This window comes from Pteronotus mesoamericanus, unplaced genomic scaffold, assembly GCF_021234165.1.
Source record: "Pteronotus mesoamericanus isolate MK-2021 breed Mesoamerican mustached bat unplaced genomic scaffold, CSHL_Meso_final contig_169, whole genome shotgun sequence".
Classification (NCBI taxonomy): domain Eukaryota; kingdom Metazoa; phylum Chordata; class Mammalia; order Chiroptera; family Mormoopidae; genus Pteronotus; species Pteronotus mesoamericanus.
Genome location: NW_026555068.1, coordinates 6,634,221 through 6,647,578, shown reverse-complemented (window position 1 = coordinate 6,647,578; position 13,358 = coordinate 6,634,221). Strand labels below are relative to the sequence as shown.

Genomic DNA, 13,358 nt, shown 5'->3' with positions numbered 1-13,358 from the left:
TATCCTTCTCAGACTATTCCAAAAAAATCCAAGAAGAGGGAAGACTCCCAAACTCTTTCTATGAGCCTAGCATCATCCTAATCCGAAAACAGATAAAGACACAGCAAAGAAAGAAAACTACAGGCCAATATTGCTGATGAACACAGATGCTAAAATCCTCAACAAAATATTGGCAGACCATATCCAGCAATACAGTAATAAGGTCATCCATCATGATCAAGTGGGATTCATCCAAGAGATGCAAGGAAGGTTCAATATTCACAATTCCATAAACGTAATACATCACAAGAACAAAAGGAAACAGAAAAATCACATGATCATATCAATGGATATGGAAAAACATTAGATAGGTTACAGCACCCGTGTATGATAAAAACACTCAGCAAAGTGGGAGTAAGGTGCATACCTCAACATAATATAGTCCATATATGAAAAACCTACAGCCAATATCACACTCAATGGGCAAAAAAATCAAAGCTTTCCCACTAATATCAGGATCAAGACAAAGTTGTCTGCTTTCACCACTTCTATTCAACATAGTATTGGAAGTCCTAGTCACAGCGGTCAGACAAGAAAAAGAAATAAAAGGCATCCAAATTGGAAAGGCGGAAGTAAAGCTATCATTGTTTGCAGATGACATGATAGTGTTCATAGAGAACCCTATAGACTCCACAAAAAACTACTTAACCTAATAAGTGAATTTGGCAAAACAAGGATACAAAGTCAATGTTCAGAAATCGACAACATTTTTTTACACCAACAATGAAATAACAGAAGCAGAAATCAGAAAAAAAATCCCACTTGCTATAGCAACAAGGAAGATAAAGTACCTAGGAATAAATTTAACTAGTGAGGTAAAAGATCTGTAGTGAGAAACTACACAACACTGAAAAAAGAAATTAAGGCAGACACAAATAAATGGAAGCAAATACCGTGTTCCTGCATTAGAAGAATTAACATCATCAAAATGTCCATAGTACCCAAAGCAATTTATAGATTCAGTGCAATCCTTATTAAATACCAATGACATATTTCACAGATATAGAACAAATATTTCAAAAATTTACATGGAACCATAGTGAATAGCTGCAGCAATTTTGAGAAAGAAGAACAGAGAAGGGGGATTCATAATACCTGACATCAAACTATATTACAAGGCCACTCTAATCCAAATAGTCTGGTACTGGGATAAGAACAGACACATAGATCAATGGAACAGAATAGAGAGCCCAGAAATAAACCCATGTCTCTCTGGTCAATTAATATTTGACAAAGATTCAGAAGCATAAAATGGAGTAAAAATAGCCCGTTCAACAATTTGTCTAGGAGAGCTGGACAGCTACATGCAAAAATTTGAAATTTGACCACCAACTTACACCATGTGCAAAAATATACTCAAGATGGATAAAAGACTTCAATATAAGTCACTACACCATAAAAGTCCTAGAGGAGAATATAGACAGGAAACTCTCAGATATTCTACACAACAATATTTTCACCAGCATGTCCTCTGGAGCAAGGGACATAAAGGAAAGAATAAACAAATGGGACTTCACCAAAATAAGAAGCTTCTGTGTGGCTAAAGAAAACATCTCCAAAATGAAAAGGGAACCAACAGTTAGGGAAAATATATTTGCCAATGATACCTCAAACAAGGGTTTGATCTCCAAATTATATAAAGAACTTACACAACTCCACACCAGGAAGACAAACAATCCAATTAAAACATGGGCAAAGGCCCTGAACAGACACTTGTCCAAGGAGGACATACATAGGGCCCAGAGATATGAAAGGATGTTCATCATCACTATCCATCAGAGAAATGCAAAATGAAACTCCAATGAGTTACCACTTCACACCAGTCAGAGTGGGCATCATAAACAAATCAACAAACAGCAAGTGCTGGCGAGGCTGTGGAGAAAAAGGAACCCTAGTCCACTGTTGGTGGGAATGCAGACTGGTGCAACCACTGTGGAGAACAGTATGGAATTTCCTCCGAAAACTAAAAATGGAACTGCCTTTTGACTCAACAATCCCACTGCTGGGATTATATCCGAAGAACTCTAAAACACCAATTTCAAAGAACCTATGCACCCCGATGTTCATAGCATCACAATTTAGAATAGCCAAGTGTTGGAAGCAACCTAAGTGTCCATCAGTAAATGAGTGGATCAAAAAACTTTGGTACATTTACACAGTGGAATACTATGCAACAGAAAGAGCTACTACCCTTTGCAACAGCATGGATGGAACTGGAGAGCATTATGCTAAATGAAATAAGTCATGGGGTGAAGGACAAATACCTTATGATCTTACCTATAAGAGGAACCAAATCAACAAAACATACAAGCAAGAAAAATATAACCAGCAAAATTGAAAGAAAAACATATCCACAGTAATGAGAAGGAAGGTGGGAGTGGGGTAACAGAGAAAAGAAAGGGAAGGGTCAAGTCAAGGAACATGTATAAAGGACCCATGGATGAAGCCAAAGTGGGGAAGGATTGAGGGTGGGCGTTGGGATGGGTAGGACAGGGGAAAGTGGTGGCGGGAAAATGGAGACAAATGTATTTGAATAATATAATAAGAAGAAAAAATAAAAAAATAATGGAAATGATTTCATATGTTAAATTATGAAAAATAAGAGTTTATTTAATATATACTGTATTCTGTAAATTTCATAGACATGATTGGGATGGGAAAAAAATGTAAGTTATAGTTCTTGTCTTCAATGACTTCATGTGAAGCAGACTTAAAAACTTCTATCAACTGAGTTAAAATAACCTGACAAAAGTTAAGTTACATTAATGCATTGAAATAATTAACTGAAGGAGATTAATCATGAGTGATACAATTTCTTTGATGTTGCTTGGCTTACAAACTTTTACTACCTGTTATATTATCTCTGTATCTTGTCTTTCATCACATTCATTTTTATGTTTTTATTTTCTAATAGCAAATATTTTGAATTGTTTCATCACCCAGAATATTATGTACAGAAAAATGCACTCATTTTTAGTGAATGAATGAATAAGGAGGTTACAGAGAATTGACATTCAGGGCTGTAAATGTAGAGGGAACCAGAATAAAAACCATAACTATTAATGCAAATGCATTTGGCATAACTTTTAGGCTTTATCCTTATTATACTTCTGAGAGTTTACCCAATAAAAAAGTTACAAGTATGTATTGAAATATTCTTAATCTTGTAGGTATGAGAAAAATGTGTTTCAATTAGCTTAATTCAGCGTAGCATTGTGCTTAGGACATAGTGAGTGCTCACTAATGTTTGTTGCTATGAAAATTTATCATCAATAATACCATCCTTAAATGCAATTATGAGGAAATTCTTATTTTTTGTAGCTTCAAGAAACATTTGAGTTTTATAGGAGCTATATATCCTGGAAAAATATGTAGTGAGGAATATATCGCAGGAGTTGCTCTGGTATGTAATTATTATCCAGTTTGCTTTCCTTATTTTCATGTTTCAAAATTTTCTAAATATTTTAAAGAATGAATAAATATATTACATAGGTTACTCATTCTTTAGTAGTATTTTATATCACTAATTTTGAAGCATAAAATTAAAGTGTATTTAATTGCTTTTAAAAAATAAACCATTTAACCCTGGCTGTTGTGGCTCAGTGGATTGAGTGCCAGCCTGTGAACTGAGAGGTTGCTGGTTCAATTCTTGGTCAGGGCACATGCCTAGATTGTGGGCTGGGAACCCAGCTGGGGATGTGGGAGAGGCAACAGATTAATGTATCTCTTGCACATGGATGTTTCCTTCTCTTTCTCCCTCCCTTCCCCTCTCTCTAAAAATAAATAAAATCTTTTAAAAAATAGAACATTTAAAAATTAAACCGATCATAATGTAATACTGTTTTTAAAAATTTATTTGACCTTTGTAAGCGAAAGCTTGTTTTGAACAGTGGTATGCTTTCATCAATATTTATTATATATTCAAAGCGATTTTAACGTTAATTATTGACCATATCAATCTTTCCCTCAAAATGAATATTTTTGTACATTCTTTTGTTTTTTTATTAAGTGAAATTTATTATTATTTCTAATTTAAGGTAATTATTTTATTATTGTATTCAAGTCTTTATGTTTGGGAGGAGCAGGCTTGCAGGAGAAAACATCTATCAAATATTCATAATCTACTGATTTCTGAGGAAAGTTAGAGTGAGCTCTTATTACAGAGTTATATTCCATTTACAACAAGTTATATAAAAAGTAGGAAAGGGAACTAAGTTGAGAGAGCTTCAGAAAAATACATGTGTACTGTGATTTTCATATTGACCAATTTGTGCAGTTGGTTGACTTTTAGTAGCAACTATGATGAAACAAATTGCCATTGACAGGTCAAAACCATTAAAATTGGCTCTGGTATATACTTGTTATAATGTTATGTAAATTTAAAGTCTACAGTGTACTGATTTGATATGTGTATACATTGTGAAACAATTGCCACAATAAGGTTAACATATCCATCATCTGCAATTGTTACTATTTGTGTATGTGTGTGTAGTGAGAACCTTTGAATCTGTTCTCTTAGAAACTTTCAAATACACAGTACAATATTGTTAATTCTAGTTACTGCACTGCACAGAGCATCTCCAGAAGCTGGAAATATATGCCCTTTGACTGCTTTTGCTCATTCCCAACCTATGGTCCCTTCCCTTGGCAACCACCAATCTGTTCTTTGCTCGTATGGGTTTGGTTGTTTCCATATATAAGTGAGATTATACAGCATTTATCTTTATCAGTCTGACTTATTTCACTTAGCATAATGCCCTCAAGGTTCATCCATGTTGTTTGTGTATATATACGTATACATAAATACACATTATGGTATCATATAGAACGTTTTCACTCTCCCCCCCGCAAATCCTCTGGGCTCTGCTTATTAATTTTTCACCTCCTTACCAGCAACCACGGATTGTTTTATTGTCCCCATAATTTTGTATTCTTCAGAATGTCATATAGCTGGAATTATACGGTATGTAGCCTTTTCAGATCGGGTTCTTTCACTTAGTAATATGCATTTAAGGTTCCTCCATTTCTTTTCATTACTTCATAGTTCATTTCTTTTTAGTGCTGAATACTCTTCCATTGTCTTAAGCGTGCCACAGTTTATGTATCCATTCATCTAGTGTTTGGATACATACCCTAGTTGCTTGCAAGTTTTGGCAATCGTGAATAAAGCTGCTATAAACATCTGTGTGAAGAAACTGGGAATGATACAAAGGAGAACAACAATATCTACTGAGGGTTTATAATTATCTATTGCTATATAACTGATTGTACCAAAACTTAGCAGATGTAAACAATGCAGGTCTATGGATTGAAATTCTAGGAGCAGCTTAGTAAGCAAAATCAAGGTGTCAGCTAGAGCTGTAGTCACCTCAGGGTTCAACACAGAGAGGATCTGCTTCCAATCTTAGTCACGTGGCCATTGGAAGGCCACAGAAAGTGTTTTTCCAAGCTCACTCAGGAGGACCTCTCCATTGGCCTTCATCATGACACGGTAGCTAAGATGGCTTCCCCCAGAGTGAGGACAGTGATTCATAGAATCCAAGAAGCTAAGTCTTTTTCTAACCTGTCTTGGAAAAGATGACCCATCAATTCTGCTATATTCAGTTTACTAGAGGTATGTCAATAAATGCAGCTTACACTAAAGGACACAGAGAGCGGAAGGCAGAAATCATTGAAACCCATTTTAGAGGCTGCTTTCTACAAAGAAAATGCAGAATTGGTTAGTAAAAGATGAGAGACATTTTGTTCAAAATAAGTCAAAGAAGCAATACAATGTGGTGTTTAATCGGATTCTAAGGTAGCTACTGTTGTCATTAAGTCATAGAATATTGAAATGATACTTTTGTGTTTATTTGTCCATGTTTAAGAAATCTGTCATCCAGATGCTTCTATAATTACTAGTTGCATCTACATAGGTTCCTTGGATGCATTAATATATTTGAAAAATGAATTTCATATACTAATTTTTGATTATAGTAAGCATTGCTCTTTTAAAAAAATAACTGAATGGGATCTTAGCTGAATCTTTGCCTTTTATTTTTCTTATATTTAGTATCCGGAGGGTTCATCTTTGGAGTCATACACCGTCAGCATTGTGCAGTTGCTCGGCCTTACTCTGGGACTGAGTTTTGACAGCACGGACTCCTGCTCCTGCACAGGAGATGTTTGCACAATGTCACCGGAAGCAGTGTAAGATCATTTTCTTCATGAAATACCCATAATTCCTTGTAAGAACTTTTTTGGTTAGGAACTTTTGCATTTGTGTTAAGCATACTAAAGTCATTGACAGGTGTAGAACACACTATCCAACAACTACAGAATACACATTCTTTTCAAGTGCAGATGGAAACACACACCAAAATAGGCCCAACACTCCCCTAGCACTCCATGCCTGGGGCAACTCTCTTCCTCCTTTCTACTTTCCAGAGCCTGGCTTTATATTTTTTCCCTGGTCTGCTTGAAAGCTCCCTTTAGGGACAGGCCAGATGAATTGTGTCATTTCAGCGATTCTGCATCAAGTTAAATGCTCTGATATTTGCGATAAACTGGCATTGTCCAAGATAAGGATGAAGAGTACAATTCATGTTAATCAAAATTTTTATTTAAAAAGTCATTAAATTGCAAATAAATAACACCATGACCCATTGAGAGAGAGACTTTTGACGAAAGGAAAAAGTTTTTAATTTTAATGTCATTAATAATTCTTTCCCTTGCTTTATAAACACGGGGCCCTGCATTTCCATCTTGTGTAGCCAGTCCAGGTTGTTTCCCATCATCACTAAGACAGTGTGTTCAGTATGTTGAATTTTAATCATTTCACTGGGTATGTAGTATGATCTCCTATTGGTTTTAATCTACACTCCCCTAGGAACTAATGATGTTGAACATATTTCCATGCTTAGTAGCTTTGTATATCACCTTTGGTGAAGAACCTATTTAAATCCCTTTTTTTAATTTTAAAAACAAAAAAAGATTTTCATGCCCTTATTGAGTTGTAAGAATTGTTTATATATTCTCGCTATCAGATACACGATTTCTTCCTTACAATGAATTTTTTAAGAAAATGTTTTTAATTTTGATGAGGTACACTTTATTGTTTTTTTCTTTTCTCCATCATGGTTTTATAGCTCTTATATTCAGTTTTATGGTAGACTTTGATTTAATTATTATATATGTGTTTATTTTTATTTTTGGCATATGGATTTCCCATTATTCCAATCCTTCTTGTTAAAAAAAAAATCCTTTCCCTCCCTTAATTACCTTGGCAACTTTTCCAAAAATCAATTGACCACATATGTGCAGATTTTAAATTGAAATCTCTATTTTATGTTATTCATCTGTATGTCTACCCTTATGGAAAAACATGCTGCCTTTGTTACTGTAGCTTTATATTGAATTTTGAAATCAGATAGTGCAAGCACTTAAGTTCTTTCACCTGTTCTAGGTCCTTTGCAATTTTATGTATAGTTTATCAACTTTCTAATTTTTACAGAAACTCCTGCTGAGATTTTGAAAAGTATTGCATAGTTTACTTGCATAGTTCAATTTTGGGAGAATTGCCATTTTAATAATATTGAGTATTTTGATTCTTGACTCTGGTATATATCTTCATTTTTTCTCAGCAATATAATTTTGTTAACAGTTTAAATTTATCTCTAAGTATTTATCTTTATTCTTAAATTTATCTTTAAGCATTATTAAATTTCTCTTGTAAGTATTATTTTTGCTATCATGAATGCAATTGTTTACTTGATATCATTTCCAAAAATTGTATTTATTTATTTTTAGAGAGAGGGGAAAGGAAGGAGAAAGAGTGAGAGGAACATAGATGTGCAAGAGAATCACATTACTCAGTTGCCTCTCGCACGCCCCCAACTGGGGATCTGGCCTGCAACCCAGACACGTGCTCTGACTAGGAATCGAAGCAGAGACCTTTCAGTTTCAGGACAATGCCTAACCGACTGAGCCATAACGTTCAGGGATTAATATCCTCTCCAAATTGTTCATTGCTTGTACATAGAAATATAATAGATTTTTGTACACTGATTTTGGATACTGCAAACTTGTTAAACACTTTAGAAGTTCCAGGAGATTTTATTTGTTGATTTTGTAGTATTTTCTATAAACAAGGTCTTGTTATTCACGAATAAGGACAGTTTTATTTTTGCCTTTTCATCTATTTGTGTTTAATTTTTTTTTCTTGCTTAATTACACTTGAAATAACTTCAGCTCAATGTGAACTGATGTAGTAAGGGTGGTTATTACTGCCTCGTTTACAATCTTAGGCAAAAACATTCAGTTTTTCACCATAAATATGATGTTAGCTATAGATTTTTAAAAAATCCTCTCTTTCAAAATAATATCTGTTATTCCCTTGCACAATATGTTGCTTTATTTTTGTTCTTCATCATTCCAATAACTATCTGACTTATTTCACATATTTCTTTCCTGGGGTTCATACTTTTTGCTCCTGGCAGGCACTTGGACTACTTTTTAATAAATAATGGTTGCCAAAAGAGTGCTCAGTAAATATGTTGCACATAATGATCTAATCAGCTCAGGATATTTTCTCATTACTTAATTTTATCCTTTGATTTCTGAATCCATCATATCTAATTTTTTATGTAGATAAATAAATTTATTCCTCCTTCTTTGTGATAGTTTCTCAGAAAAATATTCTCACCATATTTTTGAGTGTTTATACTTTATAAACAACCAATTATTGATGTATAACTTGTCCACAATAAAATTGACATACTTTAAGTGTGTAAGTTCATGACTTTTTACAAATATATATAAATCTTTGAACCAAAGTGTGGTCAGGCTATGCAGCCTTTGTCTCTCCACAGAAAGGTCCTTCGTGACCCTTGGCAGCAGGCCCTCTGCCTCCCACCCTTGCCGCAGGCATCAACTAACCTGATTTCTATCACTACAATTACACCTACAAGTTCACCTTGCTCTACAATTTTATGTAAATTGAATGTAAACTATACATTGATTGTTCACTTATGACTGTAATTTCTCTGAATTAACTAAGTATTTTTCTTTAATTGTTAGAATATATAATATCAGTCTCTTTTAAGTATCTGTGTGCCATATCTAACACCTGGGCCAGCTCAGTGTTGATTTCTATTGATTGTTTTTTTATTGGCTATGGATTACATTTTCTTATTTCTTTTATGTCTATCATCATCATCATCACCACCATCCTCACCACATTGGATATTGTTGTTATACAATAGAAAGCTTAGATTCCCCTACCTTCCTCTGAAAAGCTTTGATTTTTTTTTTACCAAGCAACTCAACTACTGGCTAATCATTTTGAGTTTCATTTGCTTGCTTTTATGTTTTATTAATATTGATAAATGAAAACTCAAGGTATTTCCAACTTGGTCTCCTCTTGGGATCCTGTCAGAACTTGACTTAGACTCTGTTAGAATTGATATAGGGAAGATTATAGGATAGGGCAGTGGTCAGCCAACATTAACCCAAAATGGGTCTGGCTGCATGTTTTGTAAATAAAATCTTACTGAAATATTTCCAGGTTTATTGGTTTACACATTGTTTATGACTTCTCTTGTACTACTGTGGCTAATTTCTTAGTTCCAACAAAGTGTACAGCATATAAGCTGATGCTAGTTGCTACGTGGCCCTTTCCAGACAAAAATTCCTCAACCCCTGGTCTAGAACACAATCTTTAGTCTCTTAAGTCATATTTACAGTGTCTTAGTTGGATGCCACGGTGTTACAAAAGTGCTGACAGCTTTTACTCTGTCAGGACAGGTACTCCTATTGTTCTTCCCATAGAGCTCAAACAACAGATTTTCATTTGAGAAATGTTTAATTATGGAGAGCAGCAAAGCTCTAAAATATGCTATTGAAGTCGCTATTAACAAATAGTAATAATAAATACTATTAATAAATATACTATTAAGTGCATTCACATTGGCATTTACAGAACAAATATAAAAATAATATTAAATAGATAAAAATACATTCAATGCTGAAGCCAAAAATTTTTAATTCAGTTGTTTGGCACTGAGAAAGTAGGAAATAATAACACAGTTCCTTTTTTTTCATTACTTAGTTTTCTGCTGAAATTTAAAAAGTGTATTAAACATATTAGCAATGCAATGTGTATTTTTTAAAATGTGTCTTCTGTTTTCTGTGAAGAATAATGCTCTTCAAATCTATCTTGAAAAAGCCATACTTTAGGGTAAATGTGGAGATAGATAGCAATAACTTTTATCATGCCCATGTTTTCAATAATTTAGGCACTCTCATGGTATAAAGGAATTTAGCACGTGTAGCTTGGATGAGTTTAAATACTTTGCTTCAAATCCTGCCTTTGCATGTCTTCGTTACCCCTTTCATCTTCAAAACACCCTTCCTCTTACGCCAGTTTACAAAACAACAGGGAGCGTATGTGGCAATGGGAAGTTGGAAGGAAATGAACAATGTGATTGTGGCACTGCAAGGGTGAGTAGAAAATTTTCAAAAATTTTTTTTGTTTTCTATATATGTGTTTAATACATGAGAAAAAAGATAAAGACCTTGTTGTTTAGAAAAATAAATTAAAAATGATCTATTTTGTAGAAGATGGCAGTCGTTAAGTCCTCTAATTTTTTGCTATTTTGGAAATGGAGAGCAAATGTTCTGAAGACAATGTTTGTCTTCGGATATTGTCTTTTGGCATTGTTTAGTGTATGCATCACTACACACTTAGAATTAGTGACTGCAAAGAGTATTGAAGGAGCTGAAGAAATGTATTTAACAACAAACAGTAACAAAAACAGACAAGAACATCTGAAGTATATAGACTATTGGCAGTGGGATAGACCTGGTTTGATAATATAATGGGAAAAAGGTTTGTATTGACAGATGATTCCCACTAAAAGTACTTTAAAATGAAATTTATTACTTATAGAAAATATAAAAATGTACAACAAAGACAAAACCAATACAAAGATGAAAGATGATAGAGGAGATGTTTACAACAAAGTGAAGCAGACATATGTTAAAAGTATATTTATATATTAAAATGTGAAATATATAATACATAAACCATATATAATATATATTATCTATAAATATGTATATGTAGCATATGTATATATTTAATTGTGCTGGAACACACATAAAGAAGAAAGAAGCCAGAGGAGAGTTTACTCTAGAAAAATCTGCAGCTGGAATGTATAAGTTTAAGTTTATGCCTTTCTAGTCCAAGGGTGCTCTTTCACCTCCACAGTTGTGGCAGAATTAAATAGTTGGGGAAAACAGAAGCTCTACTGACTCAGTGTGGCAGAGAACAGAGTTTAAGAATGAGTGTCATTGGAAATTTAAGGCTAAAACTCTGAAAGCGAGAGAATTGTGAAAGTGTTAAGGCCAAAAATCTCATTATTAACTGTACAAATACTTGGAGGGATGCTAAAATATTCATGGACCAGAAATACTCCATGGGGTAAAAGAGAAGGGGGAGACACTTGAAAGACACAGGGTACACCAGGTAAGTTCTGTTTGATGATTTTTTTTTAAGAGAATATTTTCTAACTGTGTGCAAATCAGGCAGCAGAAATCTGAAGCCTTACCGGGTTTCAAAATCAGAATATACAGTCTGAGACTGGAACTACAACTGGACATTAAAGAGGAATCCTTAGAAACAAGGGAACTGCAGAAAAGAGGAAAGGAGGAGTGGAGAGAAAGAGAGAGAGAGAGAAAGAGAAAGAGAGACATTGATTGGTTGTCTCCCATATGTGCACTGACTGGGAATCGAACCCACAATCTAGGCATATACTGTGACTGGGAATCAGACCTGCAACCTTTTGGAGTACAGGAAGACACTCCAACCAACCGAGCCACTCAGCCAGTGCTAATTAAAATATTTTTCACAAAGAAACTCCAAATCCATGTTGCTTCACTAGTGAATTTTATCAAACATATAAGGAAGACATAATGCCAATTATACATTAATCTTCTTGGATAATAGATGCAGGTATTTTGCAACTCATTTCATGAAATGACTATTGGTCTGAAGTCAAAACCAGAAAAGAAATCAAAAGAAAAGAAAATGCCACCAATATCCCTCATGAACAGTATATAGTTTAATGTCTTGATTAAGTGGGACTTAATCCCAGGAATACAGGGTTGCTTTAAGATATGAAACTTCTCAAGGATTGTGAATAAACACATTTTTACATTTTAGAAAAAGAAAATCATTTTAATTCAACATAATAGAATATATGAAGAAAAAACCATTTAAGAAAACTTAGCACCAATTTACTTATACTATCAGAGCTTTAAGAATAGAAAAGAACCTCCTAACTCTAATAAAGAATGTCTCTGAAAACCTACAACTATCATCATATTTACTGGTGAGACTCACTGTTTTCTCCAAATACCTGGAACAAAGGAAAGATGTTCACTCTCATCTCTTCCATTTAACATTGTAGTAGATGTTACAGTCATTGTAGTAAGGTAAGATGAAGAAGCATATAATGATTGGAAAAGACGATGTAAAACTATCTTGAGTCAAACTCAACTTGGTCACAGGACTAGAGAATACTAAGCAACCTTCCTCCAAAAGGCTACTAAAATTAATTAGTAAATTCAAGTCACTAGATATAAGGGCAGTATACAAAATTCAACTGAATTTATAATGTAAGCAATAAAAAAATGGAAAATGAAATAAAAAGTACAATTCCATAAACATTGTTTAAAAAATGTGAAATATATAGATACCTTTGGCAAAATATTTGCAAGACCTATACAGTAAAAACTGACATAGCTCAGCAAATGAAAGAAGATTGAATGAAGACATATCCACTTTCATGGAATGGAAGACGCAATATTGATAAGATGTCAGTGCTGAATAAACCGATACATTTATTCAAAACAATCCCAACCCAAACTCACCCATCTTTTTGTAGAAGTTGATAATCTGTACTATAATGAATATGGAAATGCAAAGGACAAAGCATTTTTTTTTAGAAATACATTAATACATTAATCTTCTTTAAATTTCAAGATTTTTTTAAAGCTACAACAATCAAGGCAATGTGGTATTGGCCAGAGCATGAATACATACCTTACTGGGATAGTATAGAGAATCCAGATATAAAATAATGTGTATATGGTCAATTGATTTTCTGCCATTCTGTTACGGCAGTTCAATGGATGAAGAAGATCTTTTTGACAAAGGTGTTGTATGAACTGGATTGGATATCCATGTAAACGAAATAAACCTTGACTCTCCCCATACACAAAAATTAACTTGAAATGGATCAAAGACCTAAATATAAAAGCTAAAATTCTAAAGCTTT

General features: G+C 33.8%; 1 protein-coding gene across 1 annotated transcript in view; it reads left to right on the top strand.

Moving 5' to 3' along the window:
• Positions 1–13,358, top strand: part of LOC129064649 (disintegrin and metalloproteinase domain-containing protein 5-like) — a 100,721-nt gene that overhangs the window by 43,043 nt on the left and 44,320 nt on the right. The window contains exons 8-9 of the mRNA XM_054565769.1: positions 6,092–6,228; positions 10,314–10,518. Of these exons, the coding sequence (XP_054421744.1) occupies positions 6,092–6,228; positions 10,314–10,518 (342 nt within the window). The remainder of the gene's footprint in view (positions 1–6,091; positions 6,229–10,313; positions 10,519–13,358) is intronic.